This window comes from Alligator mississippiensis, chromosome 4 (assembly GCF_030867095.1).
Source record: "Alligator mississippiensis isolate rAllMis1 chromosome 4, rAllMis1, whole genome shotgun sequence".
NCBI lineage: Eukaryota > Metazoa > Chordata > Crocodylia > Alligatoridae > Alligator > Alligator mississippiensis.
The window spans coordinates 25,203,772-25,230,340 of NC_081827.1; the positions used below are offsets into that span (position 1 = coordinate 25,203,772).

Below are 26,569 nucleotides of genomic sequence, written 5' to 3' on the forward strand. Positions count from 1 at the left end.
GAAGGAGATGAGATTGGTAAGACAAGATCTGCCCATGATGAAGTCATGCTGGCTGTCATTCAGAAACTTACCTTCTGCAAGTGTATTGCACATAGATTCCTTGATGATTTTTTCCAGGATTTTCCATGGGATAGAAGTTAACCTAATTGGCCTTTAGTTGCCTGCATCCTCTCTCCCCCACTTCTTGAAGATGGGCACAACACTGGCTCTCTTCCAGGCTTCAGGGACCTCCCCCAAGCACCACAAATTTGGAAGAGTTTCGCCAGAGATCACGTGATGACTTCAGCCAGCTTCTTCAGCGCTCTCAGAGCAAGTTCACCCAGCCCTGTTGACTTATAACTGTCTAATTTTTCTAACTCAATGTCAACAGTAGGAAGGCAGTCATTCCCACTATGCCCATTTTGAACCTTATCTAGTATGATTTTCCCCTTAGTCTGGTAAAATACCGAAGCAAAGTAGTCATTCAGGAGTTCAGTTTTCTCCTCACTGATGGCAACCAGCTGTCTTGAGTTGTTAAGCAATGGCCCCATGCTTCCACTTGTTTTCCTTCTGTTCCCTATATACCTAAAGAAGGACTTATTGTCCTGGATTTTTGTTGCTAGTTTTAATTCAAGCTGTTTGACTCTCCCAAGCTTCCATTGTTTGCATGCCTCTTTATTCTTTTTCAAGAGAACCATGGTCATATTCCTATTAAGCCAAGAGGGCTTCCCAGCCCTTCTGCTACCTTTCCTCCGCATGGGAATAGACTTCTTTTGTGCTTCGAGGATTGTGTCCTTGAGGAACGACCACTGTTCATGCACTCTTTTCGCCTTCGGTTCCTTTCACCGCAGCGCTTCCCCTACTATTGCCCTGAGCCTGCTGAAATTTACTTTTTTGAAGTCCAGAACTCCAACCCTGACAGCTGATTTGTCTGCCTTGAGACAGACAGTGAACATAATGGTTTTATGGTCGCTGTTGACCAGGCTATCCTCTATATTTAAGTCACTCACCAAATCATTTCCTTTGGCCAAGACCAAGTCTAGGAGTCTAGGAGAGCATTACCTCTGGTTGGCCCATGCAATGCAGGCCCCAGCTCTAGAGATCCCAGACCTCTGGTACTTACCCATACTCCACAGTAAGATAAGTTTCCCTTTTTGGGCCCTTCCAAAAATAGGGTGTGTGTTACATTCAGGGGCATGATATACAGTATAACCTCATAAAAAATACACTATATCAGGGAGTAGCGGCAGCCAGTCCCAGAGCAGCAGAGGGAGAAGCTTTCACACAGTGGCTGCCGCCACCATCCCCCCCCCGCCCAGGCCAGCCGCTGCACTGATTTAAAAACCTGGAATTTTCACATTTCTGGCAGGTGTTTGGTCCCAAGCATGCCGGATTTATGAAGTTATACTGTATATAAAAATATAGTAAATTGAACAGTAGGTTGTTCAGCTTGTGATCAACCAACAGAAGTTTTCCAATACCCTCCCAGTTTCATTCCCAGGAATATAAAGTAGAAATATGAGCTAGCTAATCTCGGCTTAATATTCAGCTCTGAAAGGTGAAGGGATGTTCTAATCAGGCTAAATTCACCTGGTACACATACATTTTTTTAAAGCAAAAACCCCCCAAATCTGAGGTACTGGAAATGGTGAAGCATTTAAAACTAGAATAGCTTAAGCCAGTGTTTCATCATTTGACAATCCATTGTATGCTCAATGTGTTTTGCCTCCTGCAGGCTGCAGGGCTTTTTTTACTGAGAACAGTTTGAAATGGATATAACGTACTTCTTACCTGTTGACTCTTTTCCTTCCATATGCATGTTGCTGCAGGAGGGCCTGTATTACCCTTCATTACAGACAATTCCAGTTTTAGAGAGTACATCAAATCAAGCTCCTTTGCTTCCACAGCACGAACGCTCAAATATTTCCACTGAGAACTGCCCCAGAATTTGTACGTTGGAAAATTCTAAGATGAGCTCAAAAGAACTATAAACGTGTTTAAATGATAAACTCCTTTCAAGTTAGTGAATGTAAAAAACCCGTCAGAACTGGCATCTGGTATAGAAGTGACAGTTCTAATTGTGACAATTTTAAAAGTTGCTTTTTCCAAACGTTGATAAAGACCAGATTTTATTAGCGAATGTTTACAGATGGGCCTCAAGAGAAATTCTGTGCTGATAAATTTGGGGTTTTCCTATAATGGTAATCCCTATGCACGAGAGTTGAATGGATAATCTACATATGACTGAAGAGAAACTAGGCTTTACACCAGCTTGATTTTAAACATGCACTTATGTTTATTATATTTTGCTACTCCACTCTCTTAAAATGGTGGCCTTAGGAAAAGCTACTTTGGCAGGCAATTGCAAAGATTCCTGTGGAGAGGAAGTGAAAAGACTGGGCACACAAACAAGGGCTGCTGCCATGTTCAAAGCACAGGGGATAGTTCATAGAGCAAAATGCAGTCCTAAGTAAATGGGTTTCAGGCAATTTCAGTGTTAAGATAACATCATTAAGAGTAGAACAGATTGTGCTCAAACCCTGCTGTTTATAATTAACACATTGCTTCCAAATACTCCAGGGTCCCTGGTAAATAGTCCTCTGCTCAGATCCACCCAGACCAATCAGAGTATTTTCATAAGAAGCCATGCTGGGCCAGCACCTGTTTGGACAAATCCAAAAGAGCCAAAACACTCTTCTCCCTGGCCAGCTAAGTAGATAGATGAACACAGCTTGCCTTAGTCATTGTCACAGTGTCCATATGGCTGTGAAGCTTGTTTTCACAAGAAATCGTACAAGTACTTTATTATGTCGAAGTTCACGGTCCTATAAACAAAAATACAGTATATCAGAACAATCACCCCTATAGCGTGTGGACTGTAACCTGTTTGGAGACAAGACACACAAGATGCATCTTTCAATCAAGAGGAAGTGATACTCCCAAGATAAACAAAAGACAGAGCAATTACATTGCTAAATTACAATTCTTAAATTCTAACCCTGTGGCATTACTGCCAGGAGAAAATGCTGCCTGATTATTTCAACATTTTAAGACTGAAGAAAACAGTAAAACAATACCTTCTCCAAGATTTTTCTTTCTGATCATTAGACTGTAAAAATAAATGTACTTCTAAGTCGACACCAATTTATCTTTTTTATTCTGGTAAACATGGCACACTAGTTGGAGATGCAGAGCAGTAATCTATTATGCTATTGAACGTTTTGTTCCTCTTCCAAACCACCTGTTTTAGCATGTACTGCGTAACTCCTTCATCTGTACTCATTTGTAGTCTGCGTTCTTTCAGTCTTGACACTAGTTGACCCATGTTTGCAGCTAAATTTGAAAAATCCAAGAATGCTACTCAATAGGATAGAAGATTTTAATGTATACTTTTGTACTTTGATGGCAGGCAGAATGAAATAGCAGTAGAATAAAACATATAATTAATTTTTTTCTCCAAATTCACTCTGCTGTACAATCTTACATTCAGACTTTGGGGTTTAATGTTTGAATAAATAACCAAAATTACAGGATATAATGACAAGCATAAAATAAAATGTGTAAAAAAGTATTCAGCACTGCAAAAATAACTGCTTATGATGCTAAGCAAGATTGACTAATTGGATGTCTTATTTGTCAGGCTACAATCATTTAATATTCTTAACTCTCACATCACTTTCCAATCTAATTTCTCTAAAAGTTTTCATTAAAGTATTATGTTGGACACAAAAAAGTTTAGAAATAGCCATAATACATAACCACAGATACTACTTCTGGGGTCTGTTTCATTAAACTATTAATAATTCAATAGAAATGAACCACCCTAGTTACGACTAAACCACAATGTTATGTACAGGAACAAGTTCTTATATTGCCTTACCATGTGTTAATATGTTCACTGTTCCTAACAAGCAGTAACCTTACCAATTAAATGAAATTATTATCCTGTCATAATAATTAGCACCACTTGCAACCATATGAGAAGACCCTCCAGATTCTAACACATTTATAAGTTTCTTGCTTCAGTGGTAAAAACCAAAATGGCTGAGCTTAGTTATCTGGAGTAATTTCAGTAAGAATGTGAAATTATCAATAACATACCAGCCCTTTACTTTCAAACTAGAGCAAGCCAAAAAATGGGAAATCTGCAGCAGAGGAGATGATGAGCCTACAACAAGGAATCCCTCAGGGCAGGGTAGGCTGGGGTGGCACCTCTCATCCCAAAATAACTTTGCCAACTTTAATTTTTTTTTCAAAAAGGGAAGGAAACTGGGCTGTATTTTGCTCTGTAGCACCGCAAGGATAAAAAAAAAATGGAAATGCTTGATTAGGAGAGAGAACTCAGGAGTCTGTCCCCTTTGCACTCATCAGACCTGCACTCCTGGGTAAGAGCAGAGAAATCCACTGACTCCTATGACTGTGTCTAATAATAAATTATTATTTTAGTACTATTCATTTAGGGGAATGGTAGCCTGCCTCCCTGAGACATGTCTGAGGTAAAAAATTAGCTCCCCTTTTTCTGCTGCTGCTAGGATACCCTGGCTCGCATCAGGGAGAAACAAGCATCTGGGACAGAATTCTGCTGAAGGCAGCGGCATCCTCACACAATAAAGCCATCGTCTGTAAGGTCTACAGACATAAATCTCTTTAGATCGCATATTATCACAGTTTTACCCTGCTGCTCACACCAAGGTGGAAAATGGCATACACTTGGATCACCACAGAAATCAATATATTCAAAAACTACTTTTAACTACCCTTTGAAACATGAGTGAGAGAGTGAAACCTGGAAAAGGGATGAAGAAGGTGGAAAGGAGTTAAAAAAATAGGGAATGAAAATGAGAAAGGAAAAGATAGAGATGCTGGCTTACGTCACACACTGAGAGATGCCAGCACTGTATGTAGCATCTCCCAGAGATGTATAGCTATTGAGATCTGGAAGTAGTAAGGCTTGTGAAGAGTCACTCTCTTGCGGAAGGGAGTTCTCTGGTGCAGTCTGTCCTCTGCCCCATGCTTCCCAGCACTGCTGAGCATTTCCATGGGTCCTGTGAAATGCAGCTTTTGTGGAGGTCCAAGCTGTGGAGGGGAAGGTGATCGCTCAGGTAGTCTGGTTCAATTTCATGGAGAACATGAGGACAGAGTCCATGGACTGGACTCTGCATTCAGTGCAGAGCTGGTGCAGAGCACAGAGCACCTGGGTGATTTTGCTCACAGCAATCTGTGTTGCTAAGCAGATGGGATGCTGTGTTTTGTACCAATGGGAGCTTTTTCAGGACATCATTCATGTGGCTGCATTCCTGAGAAGAGCGACTTACACTAATGAAGCCTGGAGGTCATGGCTGTGTTAGCTCAATCAGGTCTGAATCAGACTAGGTCTCATTTTATTTTTTGTCCAGTTGCAAATGGAAATGGGCATCTTACACTGCCAAGATTACTTAGGCATCTTGCACCACAGAGTCCAAAAGGGCTCAAAGGCTATGGGATATAAGAACCTAAAAATATAGGAGTCTATTTAAAGGCCAATCCTTCAGCAGTGGCTGTTACTGAGAAGAACAGTTCTTTCCCTGCTTCGTACTACAGCATGTCTGCCCTAGGTTCAGCTTTAGTGAGGTAGTGTTCCTCAAAGAGTGATGTTGCATTTGGCCAGACACTGAGAAAGCTGGAAGATGGTGCTCTTTACATTTGATGCGCAGGAGATGAAGGGCTGATTGTAGTCAATGTCCTAGAGATACACTGCTGCATATGCTGTTTTCATCGACTCTTAACTGCTTCACAGTACTGAACAACATGGGGAAAGAACTTAACTGTGCCACGCTCCAAAAGGACTTCAGAGGAGCAACCATTTTTTTTGCTAGCTTAATTTAATTTATTGGATTGGTTTATGTCAACTAGGGACCCCTTGAAGAAGAGAGACTATAAGAATTCTCATTCTGTTATTCTATGCTTGCAACAAATACTGTGCATCAGTTAGGGTTGGGTGAGCATAACATGCCTCTTGGCAGTGCAGTAAATTGACATTTATAGCAATATTTCTATTGAAGAAGTCTTTGTATTAGAGACAAAGAACGTTCATCACAGAATACAGCTAACGCAGTCTCTGGTCTGACTTAAGTATGCCTTTGCAAATTAAAACTCACTTTAAATAGACTGAGCTGAACCCTCCCTTAGTAATTCTATTTACATCAATGAAGTTACACTTCTAAATTGAAGGCTGGCATTTGGTTGCTGCTAGATTAGTTCTTGAAGCAACAAGAGGAAAAGAATTAGGCTGGAGTATAGCCAACAGCAGGATGGAGAGAGAAGCTGCTTGAATGATGCTGATTTGCTCAAGAATATTTCTTTCAAACTATAGTTGAAATGACTAATATAATCTGATTATACAATACCATTGGGGATTTCTGTTATGTCTTCTTCTTATAATCCTTTCCTGTGGTTACTTCATACTTTACAGGACACCTATTTTCTAGCATTCTACATTTGCATAGTCTCCTTTTGATAATCTATCGCCTTCTGCTTCTGATTGGACTATTAAAGCGAGTTCCCTCCCCATTCCCAAAACAGAATAGAAAAAAATGCTAGCATGTACTTTAAGGACAATCCAAGGATATCTTTACTTAATAAGTATGTCTTGATTTCAGAGAGATCCTTTTTGGACACAATTATGTGCTTAATTAGCATTTGTAAGCGGAAATCTAAAATGTTAACTAATTGCTACTGAAGCCTTTGGGGTTTTGTGTTTCATTATTTTTGAAACTAATAAAAAGTAAATTAAAAAAGATGATATTCCAGTATTCTTATTAGACATTATGCAAATTTCTTCTCTACTGCTCTTCTAGGCAAGCCCAAATCAATATTTAAGGTCCCCATATGCCACAGCCTGAGCCTAATGAAATTTAGAGAACTTGCTCTCTTGAATCCCATTTTTTTAAAGATAATTTTGCAAAATTCTGATAAATGAATTAACCCCAGAAGGCTGCAAACACCAAAGAGTTTGTGTATATGACCTGGCAAAGACTGATACCCGGAAATGCCATAAGGCATCTCTGGGCCATGGGAGCAAAAATGAGCCACGGCTTTCTGCTCTGACTGAAAAAGATCTTATGAGTGGGGGAAAAACCAAATAAAAACACCCCAAAGTAGAATAAATACAACTCTGTAGAATAAAAATTCTGTAAAGTAGAATAGTAAACACCATTGCAATTAGTCTGGTTTTGTGCACTTTGGACTACCCACTGTAATGGAAGAATAAAACACAACAAAACATGACTGATTCTATTCGTAATAAGATACCAAGATGATGTCTGAAAAAATAAAGAGCTCCTCATCAAATTTTTCAAAAATATATCCCCCTTAGAAACAGGACAAATCTTACTATTATTGCTTTGCTGTGTGAAAAACCTTCAATGAATCAAGTGGTGTATAGGAACTTACAGCATCGTCCTTACTAAGGGCTTCAGTTTTCATGCCCCATCCTCTCATGACAAAAACCCAGGAATGTGGAACTCGGAAGTGTGCGGGCCGGACCCCGATCCCGCCCTCGTCGCCATGTGCGGCGGTGATTCTGATCCCATTCTGGCCGCCATGGGCGGGCCGGGGGTGAACCGGGGTCGTACCGGACCCGTCTTTGTTGCACACGGGCTGTGGCCAGCAGCCCGGGCACGCGGGGCCGGAGAGAACCATGGGGCGGTTTAGCGCACGCGAGTTAGAATTAGTTACGGAGGCGTAATGGTTGATTGAAAAGATTGTTTACTTACACCAAAGATGTTATTGGTGTAGGCTGGACAGGTTTCCAGGCACAGCTCCCACTAGGATCCTCACTAGAGGAACACGACAAATCAATTGCTCCCATGGAGTTTGCTAGGCTCCGAGGGTCCGGTTAAGTTGGGTTCGAAAAGTTTCCCCAGAGCTATTCAAGGCTCCGCGGGTCCGATAAGTTTTCCCCGGAGTTTGCTAGGCTCCGCGGGTCCGGTTACAGGAAAGGGATACGTCTAGGATTGTGCTCGGCGGCGAGGAGAGGCTAGAGGCGCGGTTCGTTCTTCCCTCCGGAGTAGTTAAAGCTCCGTGGGTTCGGTTCTATTGCCTTTATTGCCTGCTTAGGGGAGGCGCGTCGGGTCCGCGAGGGTCCGCAGCGCTTGGAGATCTTCACACAGAATCTCTCCCGTCCTCCCTCCTCCGACTTGGGCGGAAGCTACCCGAGCCTTATGTATGGCTACCAAACCAATCGCTAGCCGCCACGTGTGCCTACATTAGGAATGGGCCAATAATGTGGCGTGAATCCTAATACAAATGGCGGGAACTTCTTTACAGCATGTATCACTACAATGCAAAAGAGATGCACCCTGCAAAGAAGCTACAATTCGGCGGGAAATCCCTCGTTGCACCAGAGTTCTCTCCTGCAGCAGAGAACTCCACCGTGCAAAGAAAGCGACAAATTGGCGGGAAATAATTTAGCAGTGCCGAAGCACACACACAAACAAAAAATCACAACTTTGGGTTGTGACAGGAAGAACTTTGCTTGTCATGAAGCCCAGTCCCTCGATATCACAGGTGGATTATGTTGATCAAATGCCAGCAGGCCAAGGCACTTAAGGGAGCCCACCCCTGCCCCAGCCCTGGAACAACCAGTAGGCAAGTCTAGGGCCCCCAACGGGATACTTGCATGCCTGTACACGAATGCCAGGAGCTTGGGGAATAAACAGGAGGAACTTGTCCTCCTGTTCAACACAAACAATTATGATGTCATAGGGATGATGAAGACCTGGTGGGACTCCACCCATGTCTGGACCACGGGTATAGATGGCTATACCCTGTACAGGAGGGATCGAGCGGACAAAAGGGGCAGGGGTGTAGCTCTCTATGTCAAGGAGAGCTACGCATCCCTACAAGCTGACACTGGTGCCCAGGGTGGACGACTAGAGACCCTCTGGGTTAAAATCCGTAGGGAATATAGTACAGGGGATACAATGGTGGGAGTCTACTACAGACCTCCCTCCCAGAATCAAGAGCTTGACCAGGAGTTCGTCAGGGAATTGGCTGAAGCCGCACACTCCTGGTGCATGGCTGTCACGGGAGACTTCAACTACCTAGACATCTCGTGGGAAGAGTGTTCAGCCAAATCTGAACAGTCGCAAAGCTTCCTCACATGCGTGGATGAGCTCTATCTGACTCAAGAAGTCTACGGGCCAACGAGAGGTAAAGCGCTGCTTGACCTTGTACTGGAAACCGGGGACGACCTAATCAGAGACCTAATGATCAAAGGGAAGCTGGGTGACAGCGACCATGAGCTGATCACCTTCACCACCCCTGAAAAGCTGGCAAGTCAGTCAGCAGTACAGAGGTCCTCAACTTCAGGAGGGGTGACTTTGACAAGAGACTTGTCGGTGAGGCCCTAAGGGATGACGACCCCAAGGGGAGGGGAGTCCAGGAAGAGTGGTTTCTCCTCAAGGGAGCGATCCTAGATGCACAAACTAAGGCTATTTCGTCTAGAAGGAAAAGCAGAAAAGGGACACAGCAGCCCCCTTGGCTCTCCAGGGAACTTGAGGACCTCCTGCATCTAAAAAGAAAGACCTACAAAGGATGGACAACAGGATCCACCTCCAAGGAGGAATATACTGCACTGGTCTGCACCTGCAGGGAGCAAACCAGGAAAGCCAAGGCTGCGATGGAACTCCAACTGGCTACAAGTATCAAGGACAATAAAAAGTCCTTTTTTAGATATGTGGGGAGCCGGAGGAAAAGCAAGGGCAACATTGGACCCCTGATAAACCAGAAGGGACAACTGACAACCGAAGCTCAGAAAAAGTCAACTTGCTAAATACGCACTTTGCGTTGGTCTTTCACAAGTCCCATGGGACGTCCCTGCCCACTGTGGGGCAGGGAAGCCCAGGTGAGGGAGATTCCTTGCCCTCCATCAATGCTGACCTCGTGAAGGAACACCTTGAGAGGCTGGATACCTTCAAGTCAGCTGGCCCTGACACCCCAGAGTACTTAAGGAGCTGGCCAGCATTATAGCTCAGCCCCCCTGGCACAAATCTTCGAGAGCTCCTGGTGCTCTGGTGAAGTGCCCAAGGACTGGAAGAAGGTCAATGTGGTGCCTATCTTGAAGAAAGGGAGGAAAGTGGATATGGCAAACTACAGGTCCACCAGCCTGACCTCTATCCCGGGGAAGGTCTTAGAAAAGATTATCAAAGAGGCCATCCTTAATGGACTGGCCAATGGCAACATCCTGAGGGATAGCCAGCATGGGTTTGTTGCGGGTAGGTCATGTTTGACTAATCTCATTTCCTTTTACGACCAGGTGACCTATCACCTGGACAAGGGGGAAGAGATTGATGTCATATATCCTGACTTTAAAAAAGCCTTTGATCTGGTATCCCATGATCATCTCTTGGCAAAACTGGACAACTGCGACCTCAGGTCCACCACAATCTGCTGGCTGGGGAATTGGCTCCGTGGTTGGACCCAGAGGGTGGTGGTTGATGGAAGTCAATTGTCGTAGTGCCCTGTGACCAGTGGGGTCCCCCGAGGCTCTGTCCTTGGACCTATATTGTTCAACATCTTCATTAATGATGTGGACATTGAGTCAGAAGCGGACTGGCTAAGTTCGCCGATGACACCAAACTTTGGGGTAGAGCATCCACACCTAAGGACAGGGGGGCAATCCAGGCTGACCATGACAGGCTCAGGAAATGGGCGGATGAGAACCTGATGGTGTTTAACACCGAAAAATGCAAGATTCTCCACCTTGGGAGGAAAAACCTGCAGCATGCTTATAGGCTCGGCAGTGCTACACTGGCTAGCACTATGGACGAGAGGGACTTGGGGGTCAGGACTGACCACAAGATGAACATGAGCCTTCAGTGTGATGCTGTGGCTAGTAAGGCAAGCAAAACCCTGGCTTGTATCCATAGATTCTTCTCAAGCAAATCCCAGGATGTCATTCTCCCGTTGTACTCGGCGTTGGTGAGGCCGCAGCCGGAGTACTGCGTCCAGTTTTGGGCTCCACAATTCAAAAAGGATGTGGAGAAACTTGAAAGAGTCCAAAGGAGAGCCACACGCATGATCAGAGGTCAGGAAAACAGACCTTACAATGAGAGACTGAGAGCTATGGGACTCTTCAGCCTGGAAAAGCGCAGGCCCAGGGGTGATCTGATGGCCACCTATAAGTTTATAAGGGGTGTTCACCAGGATCTGGGGGAACGTTTGTTCACCAGAGCGCCCCAAGGGATGACAAGGTCGAATGGTTATAAACTACTGCAAAACCGTTTCAGGCTGGACATAAGGAAGAACTTCTTTACTGTCCGAGCCCCCAAAGTCTGGAATAGCTTGCAGCTGGAGGTGGTTCAAGCACCTACTTTGAATGCCTTCAAAAGAATCTGGTTGTTTTTCTTGCTAGGATCCTATGACCCCAGCTGACTTCCTGCCCCTGGGCAGGGGGCTGGACTCAATGATCTTCCGAGGTCCCTTCCAGCCCTAATGTCTATGAAAATTTATGAAAATCTATGAAATTCTGATTGAATTTGGCAGTGGGTCAAAGGTTTTGGTTTCTTGTTTTTTCATTATGGGAATGTTATTGTTGCAGAGCTCAGTGAGAAGTCAAAACACAGAAGTAAAGAATAGGAAAGCTAGCAAAAACATCACGTTTGTGTTTAGTGGTGAAAGCACCAGGCTGGGATTCAAGAGATCCAGATTTACTTCCTAGTGACCAATTCTTCTTCAGTATATCAGTGGCTTAGTTTCCCTGGGAATTATTCCTTTTGCCTTGTCAATTTAAATTGTCAGCTTTCTGTATCAAGGAATGTAGTTATCACATGACTGTACAGAGTCTAAAGCAACAAAGGCCCAAATTCAGAGAGATGCCCAGATCCTATTGGACAACACTATCTTTCTGGGTGCAATTTAAGGTGCTGGTTTTCACTTAAAAGACCCCAAAAGGCCTGAGCCCTATGTACCTACAGGACTGCCTTCTCCCCTATGCCCCACTGGGATCCCTAAGCTCAGCCAAGAGCAACCTCTTGCAAGTACCATCAACATGCCAAGTTTGCCTGGTGAAAACATATGTAGCTTATTCTTGGTAGTGACCTCTCAGCTCTGTAACTCATTCCTCCCTGAGGCCTGGACATCTTCTGGAAGTGCTTTAAGACCTGCCTAATGGGTAGACATTTAGCAGGCAAGTCTATTGTTTGATGGAAGGCAGTGGGGAAGAGGTGCTATATAGTTTATTTTAATACTCTATTGGCTTTTATTAGGTATTCTGTTTCTCCTGTTTTGTTCTTGTTTGCTTATTTTATAAGTTATTTTGCTCTCTTCTGCAAGCTGTCCTGAGCTTTTGTCAGGATGGACAGAGATAAATCTAACAAACAAACAACTTATTCTATTCATCTGCAAAAATATTTTCTCCACTTGTTGCAGTCCTTCCACTGCAGGAAGTCACTACATTAAGAAAAACTCTGAATTGGAAAGTTTAAACCTTCATACAGGCCAGCCTTTGCAACATTAAATACCATTTAATGATCTTACCTTGCAATAGCTCTGATGAAATCGAGAGAGACAGTACATTTGTATCTTGGTCCATCAAGTTGGTCATCATGGCCAACTAAGGTTAATAGCTGCAGTGTCACAAGAGAGCTGATCTGGAAATGAAAGAAATCACTGAAATGTTAATTACTTTTGCAAATAAGAATAGTAATGACCACATTTTAATTTGTTATTAGCATACCTTCTCTAAGGTATGTTTCAGAGGAAAATCACATATTTAGCTATGTTGGCCAACTGACCTTCAACTAGTTTTGCAACTGGGAGAATCAAGAGGGTATAAACTCATATTACCAGTTTTGGAACACAGGCAGCCTTATGTGCAAGGGCAAGGACACCTTATATCAGGGATTATCTTGAAATTCTCTTGATCAAATCCCTCCACAGGTTCAGAGACTGCCCTTGCAAGACAAGACATGTTCTAAACTCCCTCCCCTGTGCATCTGGAGGCCACTCCCTGAGTTCAATGCCCCAGAGCTCTCTGAGACAGATTACTGCACTCTGCAACCAGGCCCATAGAATCATCTTGTTTTGCTAAGAGAAAGAGAAGCCACAAGGTTGCAAGCCTAGAGAAGGGTACCTGAAGACTGAATGCTAAATCAGAAACCCATCAGACCTCAGGAGTAGGGCTAGATGAAGAGAAGGAAATGCATGATTATATGCAAAAAATGTTCTCTCTTCCTTTTTCCAAATGATGACTGACATCACAACAACCAGGGTTTCTGTGATGTTAGGAGTGAGAACATTAGAACATTCAGTGTGATCATCTCAGTGTGCCTTTCTTTGTGATAAGGGCAACGAGAACAAATACTCCTATCCTGTTGGCCTCTCCTCAGTCGATGGTGCTTCACCATAACCAGCTGACACTATGGGTGCTTGTATACGGAGCTGCTCCATTACAGCGTGTCAGAGGAGACTTAGTTAACTGAGTCAGCTGGAGCATGGCATTTACCATGCTCCAGCAGCCTCCCACGTCTCATGTATCAGTGTCCCTGCACTTCAAACTGTTGGTGGGGGCACTTGAACTAAAGCTCACTGAATGTTCAACAAGCTTTAGGTCAAGTGCCCCTTCCACCATTTTTAAGCCTGCGGATGCTGATACATGAGACACTTTGGTGCTTTAATCAGAGTGGCTCTCAGCCACTCTAATTGAAGTGCCACCCCTTCCACCTCTGGAGCATGTGTAAAAGTGCCCAATGTTACCAGGATCCCAAGCAGGGAGATGAGATGACACAGAAACAGCCCCACATTTCAAAAACCAAAATGCTAATTAGTTTACATGTACTGCAGTTTAACATATTAAACACAAGTGGATCCCTGTATTAGGAAACTGCATGTTAATTCAAACCATCCAGAAAGCAAGTATTTAAACAGCTACTGTAAATTTGCATGATTATAAATAAAGCCTACGCGAATATTGAGCATTCAAACCTTGCTCATCTTTCAAAATTGAAGTCTCCCCCAAACTCTGTTACTTTACTTGAAGGAAATGAGAATAATATTTTAGCATTTAAACAAATGGGTGGTGTGCTAAAAAACTGACATTTTCTCTAGTGGGCAAAGACTATGAATGAGATGATGCTTAAAATATATTTAGGGATTCATTTCTGTTTACAGCATATGACAATACAGGTCTTAATATTAACGTTCTGAAATGATTTGGTTTGATCATAATTATTGCTTCAATTGTTCCTACATTCCTGAATGCTGCATGAATTAAATCAAGTCTAAAAATTATGTTAAGGGCAGCTGATGATTCACAGTTAATGTTGTTAGTAACTAGTGCATTTAGAGAAAGTAAGCTGAGTGTATGATACATTACACGAAGTCCTAATATGAAAATCTCTTTGCTTTCAATTTAATGACATTTCTCCAACCCCAAATTTGTTAGGGTTTTATTTTATTAAATAGTCTAAGTTTAAGTCAGAAGGGCACATTTTTCTTCATTCTTCATTCATTCAGGTCTTTATTCAGTCAATGAAGCATAATGGAGTAATCTGTTATTACAACTGCTATTTTACACCCCAGTGAACCATTATTGGCTAATCATTTCTGCAGGATATGGTTGCAGCTGGCCCCTTACATTTAGAGACTACCAATGAAAACAGGTCATGTCCCACACAAGGAATGGCATGAGGCTCATAAAAGCTTCCAATGAACACACCATAAGCCTAGGTAGTTTGGATCTGGACCCATCTAAATATTATGTAGGATGCAGAAATCAAAAGTGACCTTGCTGTTGTATTACAAATGTTCTAGCACTGCATTAACCACAAATTGTAACCAATTTTTCCTCCTCTCCCCAAATGCTGTATATGGAAGAGAAGGTCAGCATTGTAAAATTGCTTACTAAATCCTCTGTCTATAAATCTGAAACTATGTCAGGCTGGGAACCAGGTTTCTGATTAATGCTTGAAGCTCTCTCTACATGTTACAAAAGGTATGAAGGTTCTGATCATCATTTAGCATAAAACAAGGCTATTTACCTGGTAAACCTCAGCCCTTCGATCTCTTTCACAAATCCTTGCAAGTTGAATGCAAGTTTCATGCAATACATGTGCATCTAGAATCAGCTAACCATGAATATTTAAATAATGGGTCATAAATCTTCAGATAAACTTAAGTTGCTTTAAAAGCAAAGGATAGAAAGGCCCATCACTTCCACTTCATGCTAATTAGCAATGTAGATTTGAAACTCTAAAAACAAGCTAATTGGAGAAAGCCTAGATCGAGGGGAAAGACCAAGTTTGAGAATAGCAAATTACATTTAGAGAACTTCATTTTTTTCTGCTCTCAAGTGGTTTCCACATCTCCCCATTCCCGACTAGCAGGCAGCTGCCAGTAAAGAGGTATGGAGAATTCCAACAATTAAACATACACTGCCCTACTAAATTGGGCATATGACTGCTTTTGACTCTACACAATAAAACAGCTCTGGAAAGCCTGCACTGAGTTCCAACTGGCAGCTTGGCCAATATCTGAACTAGATGCAGGCAGATGGACAGGCCATTTTTACTACACTGTGAATCCTAATGCTCACTCGTTGTAGGTCATATTAAAAACACTCGGCAATGCATGCCACCATATATTTGGATAAACACTCCTCAGAGAATGCTGGAGTGAGGAAAACAGAGACTGTTGAGATAGGTAAGATAAGGCAGGAGAGAATACAGCAATACTTACTGGTCTGATTCACATGACCAAATGGTATTGTTACTCTGACTAATGGATAACATAAAAACATAACATTATAATATATAGCTTAATCCACTTAGGCATGTGCAGATGGCATCTCTCCTACAGTGGCCCCAAAAGACAGCATACAGATGATAGCCTAGAATGTTTTCATAATAAGCAAGTAAATCCCCAAAGCTGTTTTGAATGTCTAAAATGGCATGACATTTGCCTCTCTCTGGATCAGAATGAGTCCTGGTAAAAACAAAAAAAGACCCTGTGAAGGTGACGGTTCGAACCAAATGAACTCCAGCACCATTTTTTATAAATAAATAATTTTTTTATAAATCTGAAGAATACACAACTTTTGTTCCTTTACAACACAGTGAAGGTGACACCTCCCTCTAAGATGAGCCTGGAATCCAAACTAAGTTTTTAGTTCTTTCTTGGCCCGTTTCAAGTTGCTCCGTTTAGTGGCGAGCAAAATGAAAAGCAATCACCTAAAGAGGGCTCAGAAGATGGCTCCATTAACTTTGTAACAACAGGTTTTATGTCTCATGTTGGAACAGATGCACAAACTGGTGGAAACGCATCAACAAATCGTTTACAGTATCGTGTGATGGAGGCATAGTGGACTCAGCAGACTAACTACTTGCTATTCGGCAGGATGTTCTTACAGCAGACGGGAGCTTTTTGATCACAGACAAGTAGAGGCAGAAATATATAAGTGCTATAGAGTCCAAGATAGATTACGTAGAAGTAGCCAGGCCCTGCATAGCTTTTTCTACCACATTTAGGAAGAATCATGAGCAGCGATTGTATTTTGATACTATATATCTTGGGCAGAAAAACAAAACATCCCTTCTGATAGGCCTTTCTACCAATGCAATTTTCTTTCATTGTTCATTCCTCTTATATCTTCTCCATTCACCATCCCCTTCACTCATGCAGAAACAGCCTAGTTCCTGTCCCTGATGGACTGCAAAATCTCAAAATATTTATCATTTTTTCCCATCAAATGGAGAAAGTTAGCAGTTTAACACCTCTGCTACCTTCCAAGAAATGCCTGGAGTTTATTAAAAGGTAAATGATTAAAGTAACAACCTTCAAGGATAAATGTGGAAGGTTCTACACCAAATTTGAGATTTTTTTTCCCCAAAATGAACACCATGCAGGAACTGTGGTACATATGGTTGTGGCACGCCAATCACGGAAGACTTAATTTATAGTTTAAAGAGGAGAAAAGGTGAAGAGGTGAAGACAAAAAATACAGCCAAACTGAGCAGGGCCAGAATATGTTTTACAAGAAGGATATTTATTGTGCAAGTGGCTGTGAATTTTCCAACTTGTGTCCTGTGGGAAGGGCTTAGCAAATTGTTCACATTAGCCAACTCTCATGACCTCTATTCACAATCACTATCTTACATATATATAGTTACAGAGAAATCACAGGTCCTGAGGCTTGGTAGGTGCCATGGGTCCACAGAAAAAATAACAGTGGTAATCTAGTAAATGAGAGGTAGTAAATGCCAGTGGCAGATAAAAAAGAAATGACATTAATTTGTAAATCTAAGAGTTCTGGAATTGACAGAGCAGCAGCAGAATATATTGTCGGGGGCTAAATATATATTCAGGGGCTGGATGTGTGACCCTTAAAACCTTTTGTCTATTCGAGTCTTGTGCTCAAGCTAAGGCCAAAGAATGGGAAGCCTTTGTAAGAGGTGTTTTTAAGAAAATCCAAATTTTTAAACTCTTTAAATACACCCATGCAAGAACACAGCTATTTTAGTTCAACACTGGTCAAATATTATAGGGCAGGGGGATTCTTCTGCTGCCATCCTATTAACAGTGGAAATTCTTTTTGGAAATGCTTATTCACAGAAAAATTCAGATTTAATACAATTAAAACTACTGACAAATTCAAGGAGCACTTTTTGCTGAAATTGCATGGTGACTAAGGCCAGTAGTTTGGAAACTTTCTTGGGATATGAGAGACCAAGATCCAATTCTCTCTTCTGCCCAGGCCCAATTTAAACCTAAATCCTTACCTTCTGTCACGTGTAGATACCGAGTTACAGGATATTATGGGGCAGATTTTCCTCATTATTTTTTGATGGAGTTGTTTTTTATATAACACACATATCACATATTTTTAATGTATGTACTCATACACATGGGTGCCCCACACACACACTCTCTTTTTCTCTAGCCTAGTGGTGGGAGTTCAAACTGCTACTCTGAATGAGGCAAAAACTAGTGGAGTGAACCTGAATTGGTACAGACTATTTGCAGGTTACTAGATAAATAAGAAGGTTCATAGTATTGTTTCCTTGTTCCATTAGATCTTAAGGTGATAATATCACTTTATTACTTCAGCTTCTAAAAACAGCACTACTACAAAAGTTTAGGCACTGTGACTCTTGGGAAGTAATCTGTTTTCAAATGAAAATATATCAAAACTTCATATCACATTTGGAATTATATAAATGCAATGTCAATCTAACTGTGCCTCTTAGCAACGCCGCCCCCCCCTCAAGCCCCCAAACAAACAAAAAACCCCAAACAGTTCTCTCAGCTTTTTTTTTTTTCGTGGTATGTGCAACAGAGGCTGTATTTCATTGTTACAAAGGCTTAGAAAAAGACATCTGGCAGAAACAGACTTGAGACTAGCCAGAAAAAATGTGTGTGGGTGATTTAAAAAAGAATATTTATCAAGAATCTTTTGAACACAAGAAATTATGGTTAGAAGAAATATTCTAAGACTATTCAGAAAAGTGGAACTGGACACAGTAATAGCTGAGTCTTGGTAAAAAAAAAAAAGACCACAGCAAGACGAACATGTTATTTACTAGGAACTGGAAATTTCTGAGGGGGTTCTTGGGAACTCTGAAGAATACCTGACCTGAGAGGAATGAAGGAACAGGTGTTACGGCTTTGCTGCAAAACCAATATGAACTGAACTTCCCTTGATTGACAAATGTCTGAGAAATATCTCTGAAAAAGAATAATGTGTGTTTGGGTGGAGGGTAGAGAATCTCAAGGGCAAAGAATAGGGGTGACAACTTACAGGCATGGATCTCCTGGATTACTGCTAGATCCAGTGGCCAAACTTAAACGTTTAATGCTGTGGGTGGAAAAAGGCATAAAAAACATACAGGCCGTTTGAACTAATTGTTTTCTCCCCAACTAGCTTGAATTAACAGATAGGCTCTGCATCACTCCCTACAGGGTAACAAAGACTGGTTTCAGATCAGCAGAATTCCTGAAACAAAGGCTGTCTGCTAAGAATGCCCTCGCCTCTGACCAGAAGGATAAAGACAAACTGGAGAAAGCTCACAGAAGAGCAAAAAATGATTGGGCTGGACCAGCAAACAAATGAATATATATAGACTTTGGTAAGAGAAGACCACTGGCAGGAAAAACCTATACCCTAACACAGCAACAAACTAGAAAAGATGAGAAATTACTCAGTCTAGTTAGAATGGGGGTAGGAGTATAAAAAGAATCAGTGGGATGAAACTGAAGGAAAAAATGAGGCTGAATATTAGGAAAAGCTTGAAAAGTTTTTCTAGAGCGATGACAGTCTCATTCAGAGCTGTGTTCTAAAGGGGACTAGTCAGACTACAAGAGAAAGGCATGAGAGAGAGCAATCCTGCACTGGTACGGATGTCCTAGGTGACCTCATACATACCGTCCATCTACAGAATCTATCATTTTCAATTTTGTTGGCCAAAAGGGAATGGCAATTATACCTCTTCATGTTGGCTTCCTTTCAAACACACTTCCATCTGTTTTGTGACTTTAAACCCCAAAGTGACTGAAATATTAAAAATGTTCATGCTCCAGGTAGGACATGGCATGCTAGGTAAGTACCTTTTTAATATTCTCTTTCTCAAACAGATTAAAACTTCTGTGAATCCTAACATTTTCCTGCACTGTCACATACCGCTCTTAAGAGCAAAGAATTAACTTTGCTGGCTGCACTTGCTCAAAACCCACTGCTGCTGGTAGTTAAATTCATACAGATGTTAAAACCGCTGCTATGTAACAAAAGGCAGTTTGAAAACCAGATGTCATTTAGAAAACACATTTCAGTCAAAATGACTGCAGAACTAGTCTGGAGTTAAATTCAATGAGCCCAACACAAATTATGCTAGCATAAAAAGCTGTTCAAAATGATTCAGTTAGAAGCATAACTAGAATATATTCAGCATGCAAGCCTTGTAAAATCAGAAAGGACATACTTCCTTTTAGAAATATTTTAATAAATTAGCAGTAAAGGGAATACATTATTTAAAATATATATGTATATCTATTAGAAAGTAAGGTAGAAGAGAAGATTTAAGCCAACAACTGACCAGATTAGTTTTTGTAAATTCTAAAAAAAAGACCTATCACTGAATAAGGCAACACATTACTGTGTAATGCCATCAAATGGCATTTATTTTTAAACTTTAATGCCAGATTTGTGTTGTTACATGTTGCTGTTTCTAAGGTCCTGAATAAGCCAGAGAAATTCACTGCAGAGGAGATTACCTTGGATAATATGATTCAACAATATTTTGTTATGCCTTAGCTGGCTCCCCTGCTTCTTTCAAGGGCTCATGCCCCAATTTAAGTGCGTCAAACTCCAATCAGTTGGAAGGCTGCATTCCTTCTTTTAGGTGTCTGATGGCTACACACTGGGCTCTGGCAGCCTTGGTAGCACTGCACGCAGAAGCTCCACCACTGGTTGGAGGGCTTCCCATGGCAGCACCCTAAACCTGGAGAGAGGGGAGATGGGGAAGGAAAGAGAGACTGCAGGGAATAAATGTGTGCGTGACCCTGCAGGGAGAGACAGTGTGCATGGGTGTTTGTGAGAGATCCTGCAGAGATTGTGCATGTGTGTGCATGCGCATGCATGTGCACACATATGGACGAGAGACAGACACAGTAGGGACACAGAGTGCATGTGTGTGTGCACACGACCCTGCACCACTGCAGTCAGAAGCTGGGGCTCTAGCTACAGTGACAAGGCTTCTCACAGGGACAGGCCATGATCCAGTAAGAGCTGATGCACTGGCAGCCTCAGTGGCATCATAGAGAAAGCCCTGGCCACTGTGCAGGTGGCCAGATTTCTTGCAGAGGCAGCCAGCACCCCAGCGAGAGCTAGGCACTGCCAACCAGAGCAGAACTGTAGGTTCCCAAGGCAGCAGCCCACATCCCAGTGAGAGTCGGGGTGCTGGCAACTCCAGGAGCATCATGGGCAAACCCTGCCACCGTGGCCAGAGCTGGGGCTCCAGCCAAGGTGGGAGGGCTTCCTGTGGGGGGAGCCAAAGCTCCACTGAGAATTGTGGTTAGATACTCCACACTGTGACTAAAGCCCTCTGGCTGTGGCAGCAGGGCTTCTGCCCTGGCATTGTTTTCACGGGACACAACCTGTCACCAGGGGAAGCCCCACCACCATGGCTAGAGTCAGGGCAAAATTCTGTGGGCTGGATGATCCAGCCCATGGGCCATATGTTTGATGCCTACCCTAATTTCCAGATTTCCTGCTTATACTGGCTTGCACACGGCTATGGCTTCTGTTCCAAAGTGACTGTAGCCTTTTTAAACCGGTTTGCAATTATATAAACACTCACCACCTAATCCCACAGTACTTCAACTGCGTTATAGTTTTTCCTTTGTTTAAACTAATTAATTTATGTCCTTTTGCTGTTCTCTTCTGAACTCCCTACTATTTGCCAATGTCTTTCTGACATTAAGATTTCCACAAACTGAAAGAGGAATTTTAAATGCAATCTCATCAATGCCAAACAAAGAAACGGTCTTCCTCACATGGGCTATAACCTAATGTTGCCAGGTTAGGTGTTCTTCATCTATGCTGCATAACAAACATCTGATTTGACCATGGCTGCTCCCTTAGGAAACTTCTCTGCTTTACAAGTTTTCCCTTCTATTAAATATTTGCATTTTGTACTATTTATCCTACATAGAAGAGTATGCTCTTATACAGATTAAGCCTTGTTTGGTTATTTTAAGATGCCACAGCTGCATTAGTTCTTCATCCTTGCTGGCGTTTGCCATGCCTCACAATTTAAGTAGTATTTGCACATTTCCTCAATGTGTTGTTAAATCTCCCCTCCCCCACACCAAGTAATAACTGTAGATGCTAATAACACTGGACTCAAACAATCATGATTGCAATTTCTACCTAATTCAAAGAATGGCTTTTTGCCATTATACTTTTCAGTTCGTGTAAAAGCACTCCTACCAAGCCAATCTGAATAGACTGTTCATAATCAACATACAAATATAACAAGAATATCACATTTATTGATGCACAAATATAATTCAGACTCCAGATATCTAAAATAATTCCCATATTCACTAAGTAGATAAGTACTAAGGGTCTTCTGAACCTACCTAATACAATTTATTCCTTATGATTTTAAGCAAACATCTTTGTTATCTGCTAGATCTTTATGGGTCATTATATATTTGTTCCATAACATCGTTGATGGGTGTGTCTATGCAAGACACTATACTGTGCATTAAACTAACCTAATGTGCAGTAAAGAATCAGTCTCTACATGTGCACAGCAATTACTGTGTAGTAGAATAGTCAAATGTGCCATTTTCTAGTATCTGTATATACAGGTACTAGAAACTGGCATATTAACCTAATGCACCAAAAAGCATGTGTAGATGCTGACTGGGAGCAAATTGCTCCTGGTCAGTTGAGGCAGCAGGGGCCCACATGGGGTGGGGACCCAGCTCAGTGGGATGCTGCTTGCCAGCCACAAAGAGACTGGGATGGATCCCAATTTTCATGTGGCTGGCAGGCAGCTGCCTAGCAGCTGGGACAGCTCTCCCAGCCACGTGGAGATCAGGATAGGTCTTGACTTCCATGAGGGTGGGAGGTAGCTGCCTGGCAGATAGGACAGCTCTCCCCAACCCTGTGGAGATTGGGGCCAGCCCGGGTTGGCACTCAGGGGAACCTGGAACTCCCCCTGGCTGCTGCACGGAGGTAGCGCAGGGCAGGATCAGTTCTAGACTGAACTAATCGTGTTGGAAGCAAATTTGCTTCTGATGTGTGCACGTTTAGATGGGTGCAGGAGTGCAGTTTAATGGGCCTGAATTTTCTGCACAGAAAATTAAGGCGCATAAATTGCACTTATAGATGCACCCACTGAGAATTAAAGTTAGAATTAACAGACTATCACTTGTTAAGATCACACTTAAGGGTTGTATGTGTGCAGGGGGTGATCCGCATTCACTTGCCCTTTCTCTCCAACATAACCTCAGTCCGATCTATCCAGAACAGCCTGCTTACTCATATCATTGTATTGTACTCTCTTTGTATCAGGGAACATCTTTATTATGTCTATATAGCCCTCATATTCTGAGGCCCAAACTGGTGAAGTTCTTTAGTTACCACCACAGTCTAAATCAGGGGTTGACAACATTTTTTAGCAGAGTGCCAAAAACACCTGCAACCTCGACTCGTAAGATGTTGTCAGGGGTGGATGGCAGCAAAGCTGCGAGGGGCCTAATCCTCATTGTGGCAGGGCAGCCACGGTCCCTTCCCTGCCAACCACCTAAAGGCATACACGCCAAGCAAAATGCCTTCACGTGCTGTGCTCCAGCACCCATGCTGGGGATTGTCTACCTCTGATCTAAGTGTTAAACAAATACAAACAACAAACATTTCTTTTGCACCAAAAATGTAGGTGGTATCCTGCAAAAGTTTAAACAAGAAACACTGATCCTTCTCCAAAGAGCTTATTCTCTGAGCTCTGACCCTGCCTTCTCTGCTGTATGCACTAAGTGCTGTGCATGTGTGGAATCCCATTGGCTTCAATGGGTCTCCACAAAAGTGCAGGAGTCTGTCGGCATGAAGGAGCTTGAAAGATCAAGGCTTAAATCAGCTAAATGTCTATTCCAAGGAAGAGGGCAGAGAAAAGGCATATTGGGATTTAATTAAGAGCCAATCATTTCATAGGGGATAAATTATAAAACTGGATGTTTTAAGCAGAACTCAAGGCAACGCTAGAGGGAGGAGCAGAGAGCAGCATAAGAGCAGAAGCCAAGTAAAAAAGGAACTGAGAAGGCATAGGGCAAGGATCTCTAGTACAGAGTACCAAAAAATTAAATAACAAGTACCAGCTAATGAAACCTCAAGGGCCTGAAAATCATAACTGAGTTTAAGAGCTGGGTAATATTCTGGGTGTAGTCTGTTACCTACTTACATTAATGAGTTATCTGTCACAGTCTAATTGTCCCTACTTTTCTTACAGGATCGTAGGGCTAGAGAGGATCTCCTGAGTAATTAAGCCCTGTTTTTATCATCACATACAACCATGCTATATAAACCCCTTCATCAAGTGTCATTTTGAAACTGGTTGGGTTATTTGTCCCTGCAGTTTCTATTGGAAATCAGTTCCAGGATCTTACTCCTCTGGTGTTTACACGTCTTCTAATTTTCACCTTAAATTTGTTAATGTCAGTTTATACCCATTTATTCTTAGTGACCCTTCTTCTTTATTTTAAATCAGGGCTGTCCAACTTCTGGGCAGCTGAGGGCCACATGCACTGTGGGATGCAGACCCAGGGGCTGCACATGCTCTCTCTGCTGCATGCAGGCCAGCTCCCCTCCTGGCCATGCAGGCAGCACCCCAATCCCCTTCAGCTACGCAAGTCATGCAAGCAACTTACCTGCAGTGCACAGCTCAGGAAGCCTGGCTCCCTCCTTTTCTAAGCATGCAGTTTATGTAGCCCAGCACACTCCCCAGCTGTACTGGGAACCAGAAGGAGGGAGCAGGAGCCTGGAGATCCTGGTTGCTGCTAGGGGTGTGCAAAGTGGGCCATATTCAATTCAGATTCAGCCTGAAGTGGGCCGTAATTAATTCAGATTCAGCCCGAATCAGGGACAGTGATTCAATTAATTGATTTGGATCACTGTCCTCGATTCAATTTGGCCGAGTCCAAAGACTCAGTGCTGACTTGGAGAATCAGCGATTCAGCCATAGACACAGCTTTAAATGTTTTTCTACATACCTTGAGATACCAGGCACAGCTCATGAATGTTGCGATGCTGGGGCAGATGGAGTATCCCACAGGAGTGCCGGGGGGGGAGGGGGGCGCGGCCTGCATGCTCAGTGGCAAACCCAGAAGTGGACCAGAAGTACTTCCGATCCACTTCTGGGCCCGCTGCCGAGCGCGCTGGGGGCCCCCCCAAAACCGCCAACTTGGCAATTGACCACAGGGGGACCCTGGGTGCCCCCCCAGACCCAGGAGGCACAAGTTGCCAAGCCAGAGGGGTGCGGAAGGCCCCTGCAGCGCACTCCCAAGGGACCTGAAAACGGACCGGAAGTGCTTCTGGTTCACTTCTGGGTCTGCTGCCGAGCACGCTGGGGACCCCCTGTGCTCCTGTGGGACGCTCTATCCGCCCCACCATCTCAGCATTCACAAGCCACTTGGTACCTTGAGGTATGTAGAAAAAACATTTAAAGCTGTATCTATGTCCAAATCATCAAATCTTTCTGAATCAATTCAGAGGGCTCCAAATTGATTCAGAGAGATTGAAGGGTCTCCTGATTCAATTCAGATTTGGAGATTTGGTCACCGAATCTGGATAAATCTCCACCGAATCAAATCAGTGACTGAAGCTTCACACAGCCCCAGCTGCTGCAACCACAAGCAGAGTGGTTGGATGGGAGCCTGCAGGTGACACATTACCATATTTTCGTGCATATACCCCACCCGCGGGTATAAGCTGTATAACCTGCAGGAAATTGTATTTTTTTAGATAAGTCCGTGTATATGTCGCACCCGTGTATTCCCTGCGGCAGCGTATACACAGGGAGGCGGCGCAGCCCAGCCCGCCCCGGCAGCGGCAGCACAGCCCGGCCTGCCCGGGCCCAGCGGGGAGGCTACGCAGCCATGTCCGTCCTGGCCCCAGCCCCCGTGGCAGCGGCGGCATAGCCCAGGCCCAGCGGGGAAGCGGCACAGCCTGCCCTGGCCCTGGCCCCCTGCGGGGAAAAAAAGTCCACTGATAGCCCACACCCCCGTATAGCCCACACCCATCCATTTTTTTTTGGTAAAATCGTGTATACCCTGCGGGGTATATGCGCAAAAATATGGTAATTCCTTGCAGACTGCCAGTTGGACAGTTCTGATTTAAACAGGCCTTTAAAATCGCACTCCTTTGAAATATTTAGAGAGAACTATAATTGCCAGTAACAAAATCATAGAAAAGCTAGGCTAGAAGGAACTCATCCAGTCCAACTTTTCCATTCAAGTCAGGAGGTTTAGACAGATTTATCTGTCTAAACCATCCCAGATAAGTGTTTCTCTAATCGTCTCCTAACTTCTGAGAATGGAGATTCCAGTTTTTCTAGGTAAGTCATTCCAATGCTTAACTACCCTCACGTGTAGAAAGTTCTTGTAATATGCTATCTGTATTTCCAGTGTTGCAATTTAAGACCTTTGCTCCTTTGTCCTGTCCCCTGGGGCCACAGAGATAGTCTATCACCATCCTCTTTATAACTATCCTTTAGATATTTGAAGATAGTAATCAAATCCCTCAGTCCTACCCTTTTCAGGCTAAATAATCTCCCAACCTTTTCTCATATATCATGTTTCCTAGACCTCTGATCATTTTCCTAGACCTCTGCTGGCCTCTTAATTTGTTCACATCTTGAAATGTGGTGCCAAAACTTGGCCATAATATTCCATGCGAGGCCTCACCAGTACTGAGTACAGTAGAAAAATCACTTCCTTTGGCTGGCAAGTGATGTTTCTATTAATACAGCCCAGTATGCTATTGGCCTTTTTTGCAACAAGAGCACATTGCTGTCTCATATTCAGCTTTGGATCCACTATAAACTGCCAGGTCCTT

At 43.0% G+C, this 26,569-nt stretch overlaps 1 protein-coding gene across 1 annotated transcript in view; it reads right to left on the reverse strand.

The window, feature by feature from the left end:
- Positions 1 to 2,251: 2,251 nt before the first annotated feature.
- Positions 2,252 to 26,569, reverse strand: part of ORC5 (origin recognition complex subunit 5) — a 156,846-nt gene continuing 132,528 nt past the window's right edge. Inside the window, exons 14-15 of the mRNA XM_006263721.4 lie at positions 12,499 to 12,611; positions 2,252 to 2,804 (exon numbers count right to left, since the gene is read on the reverse strand). Coding sequence (XP_006263783.2) covers positions 2,759 to 2,804; positions 12,499 to 12,611 — 159 coding nt within the window. The 3' untranslated portion in view covers positions 2,252 to 2,758. The remainder of the gene's footprint in view (positions 2,805 to 12,498; positions 12,612 to 26,569) is intronic.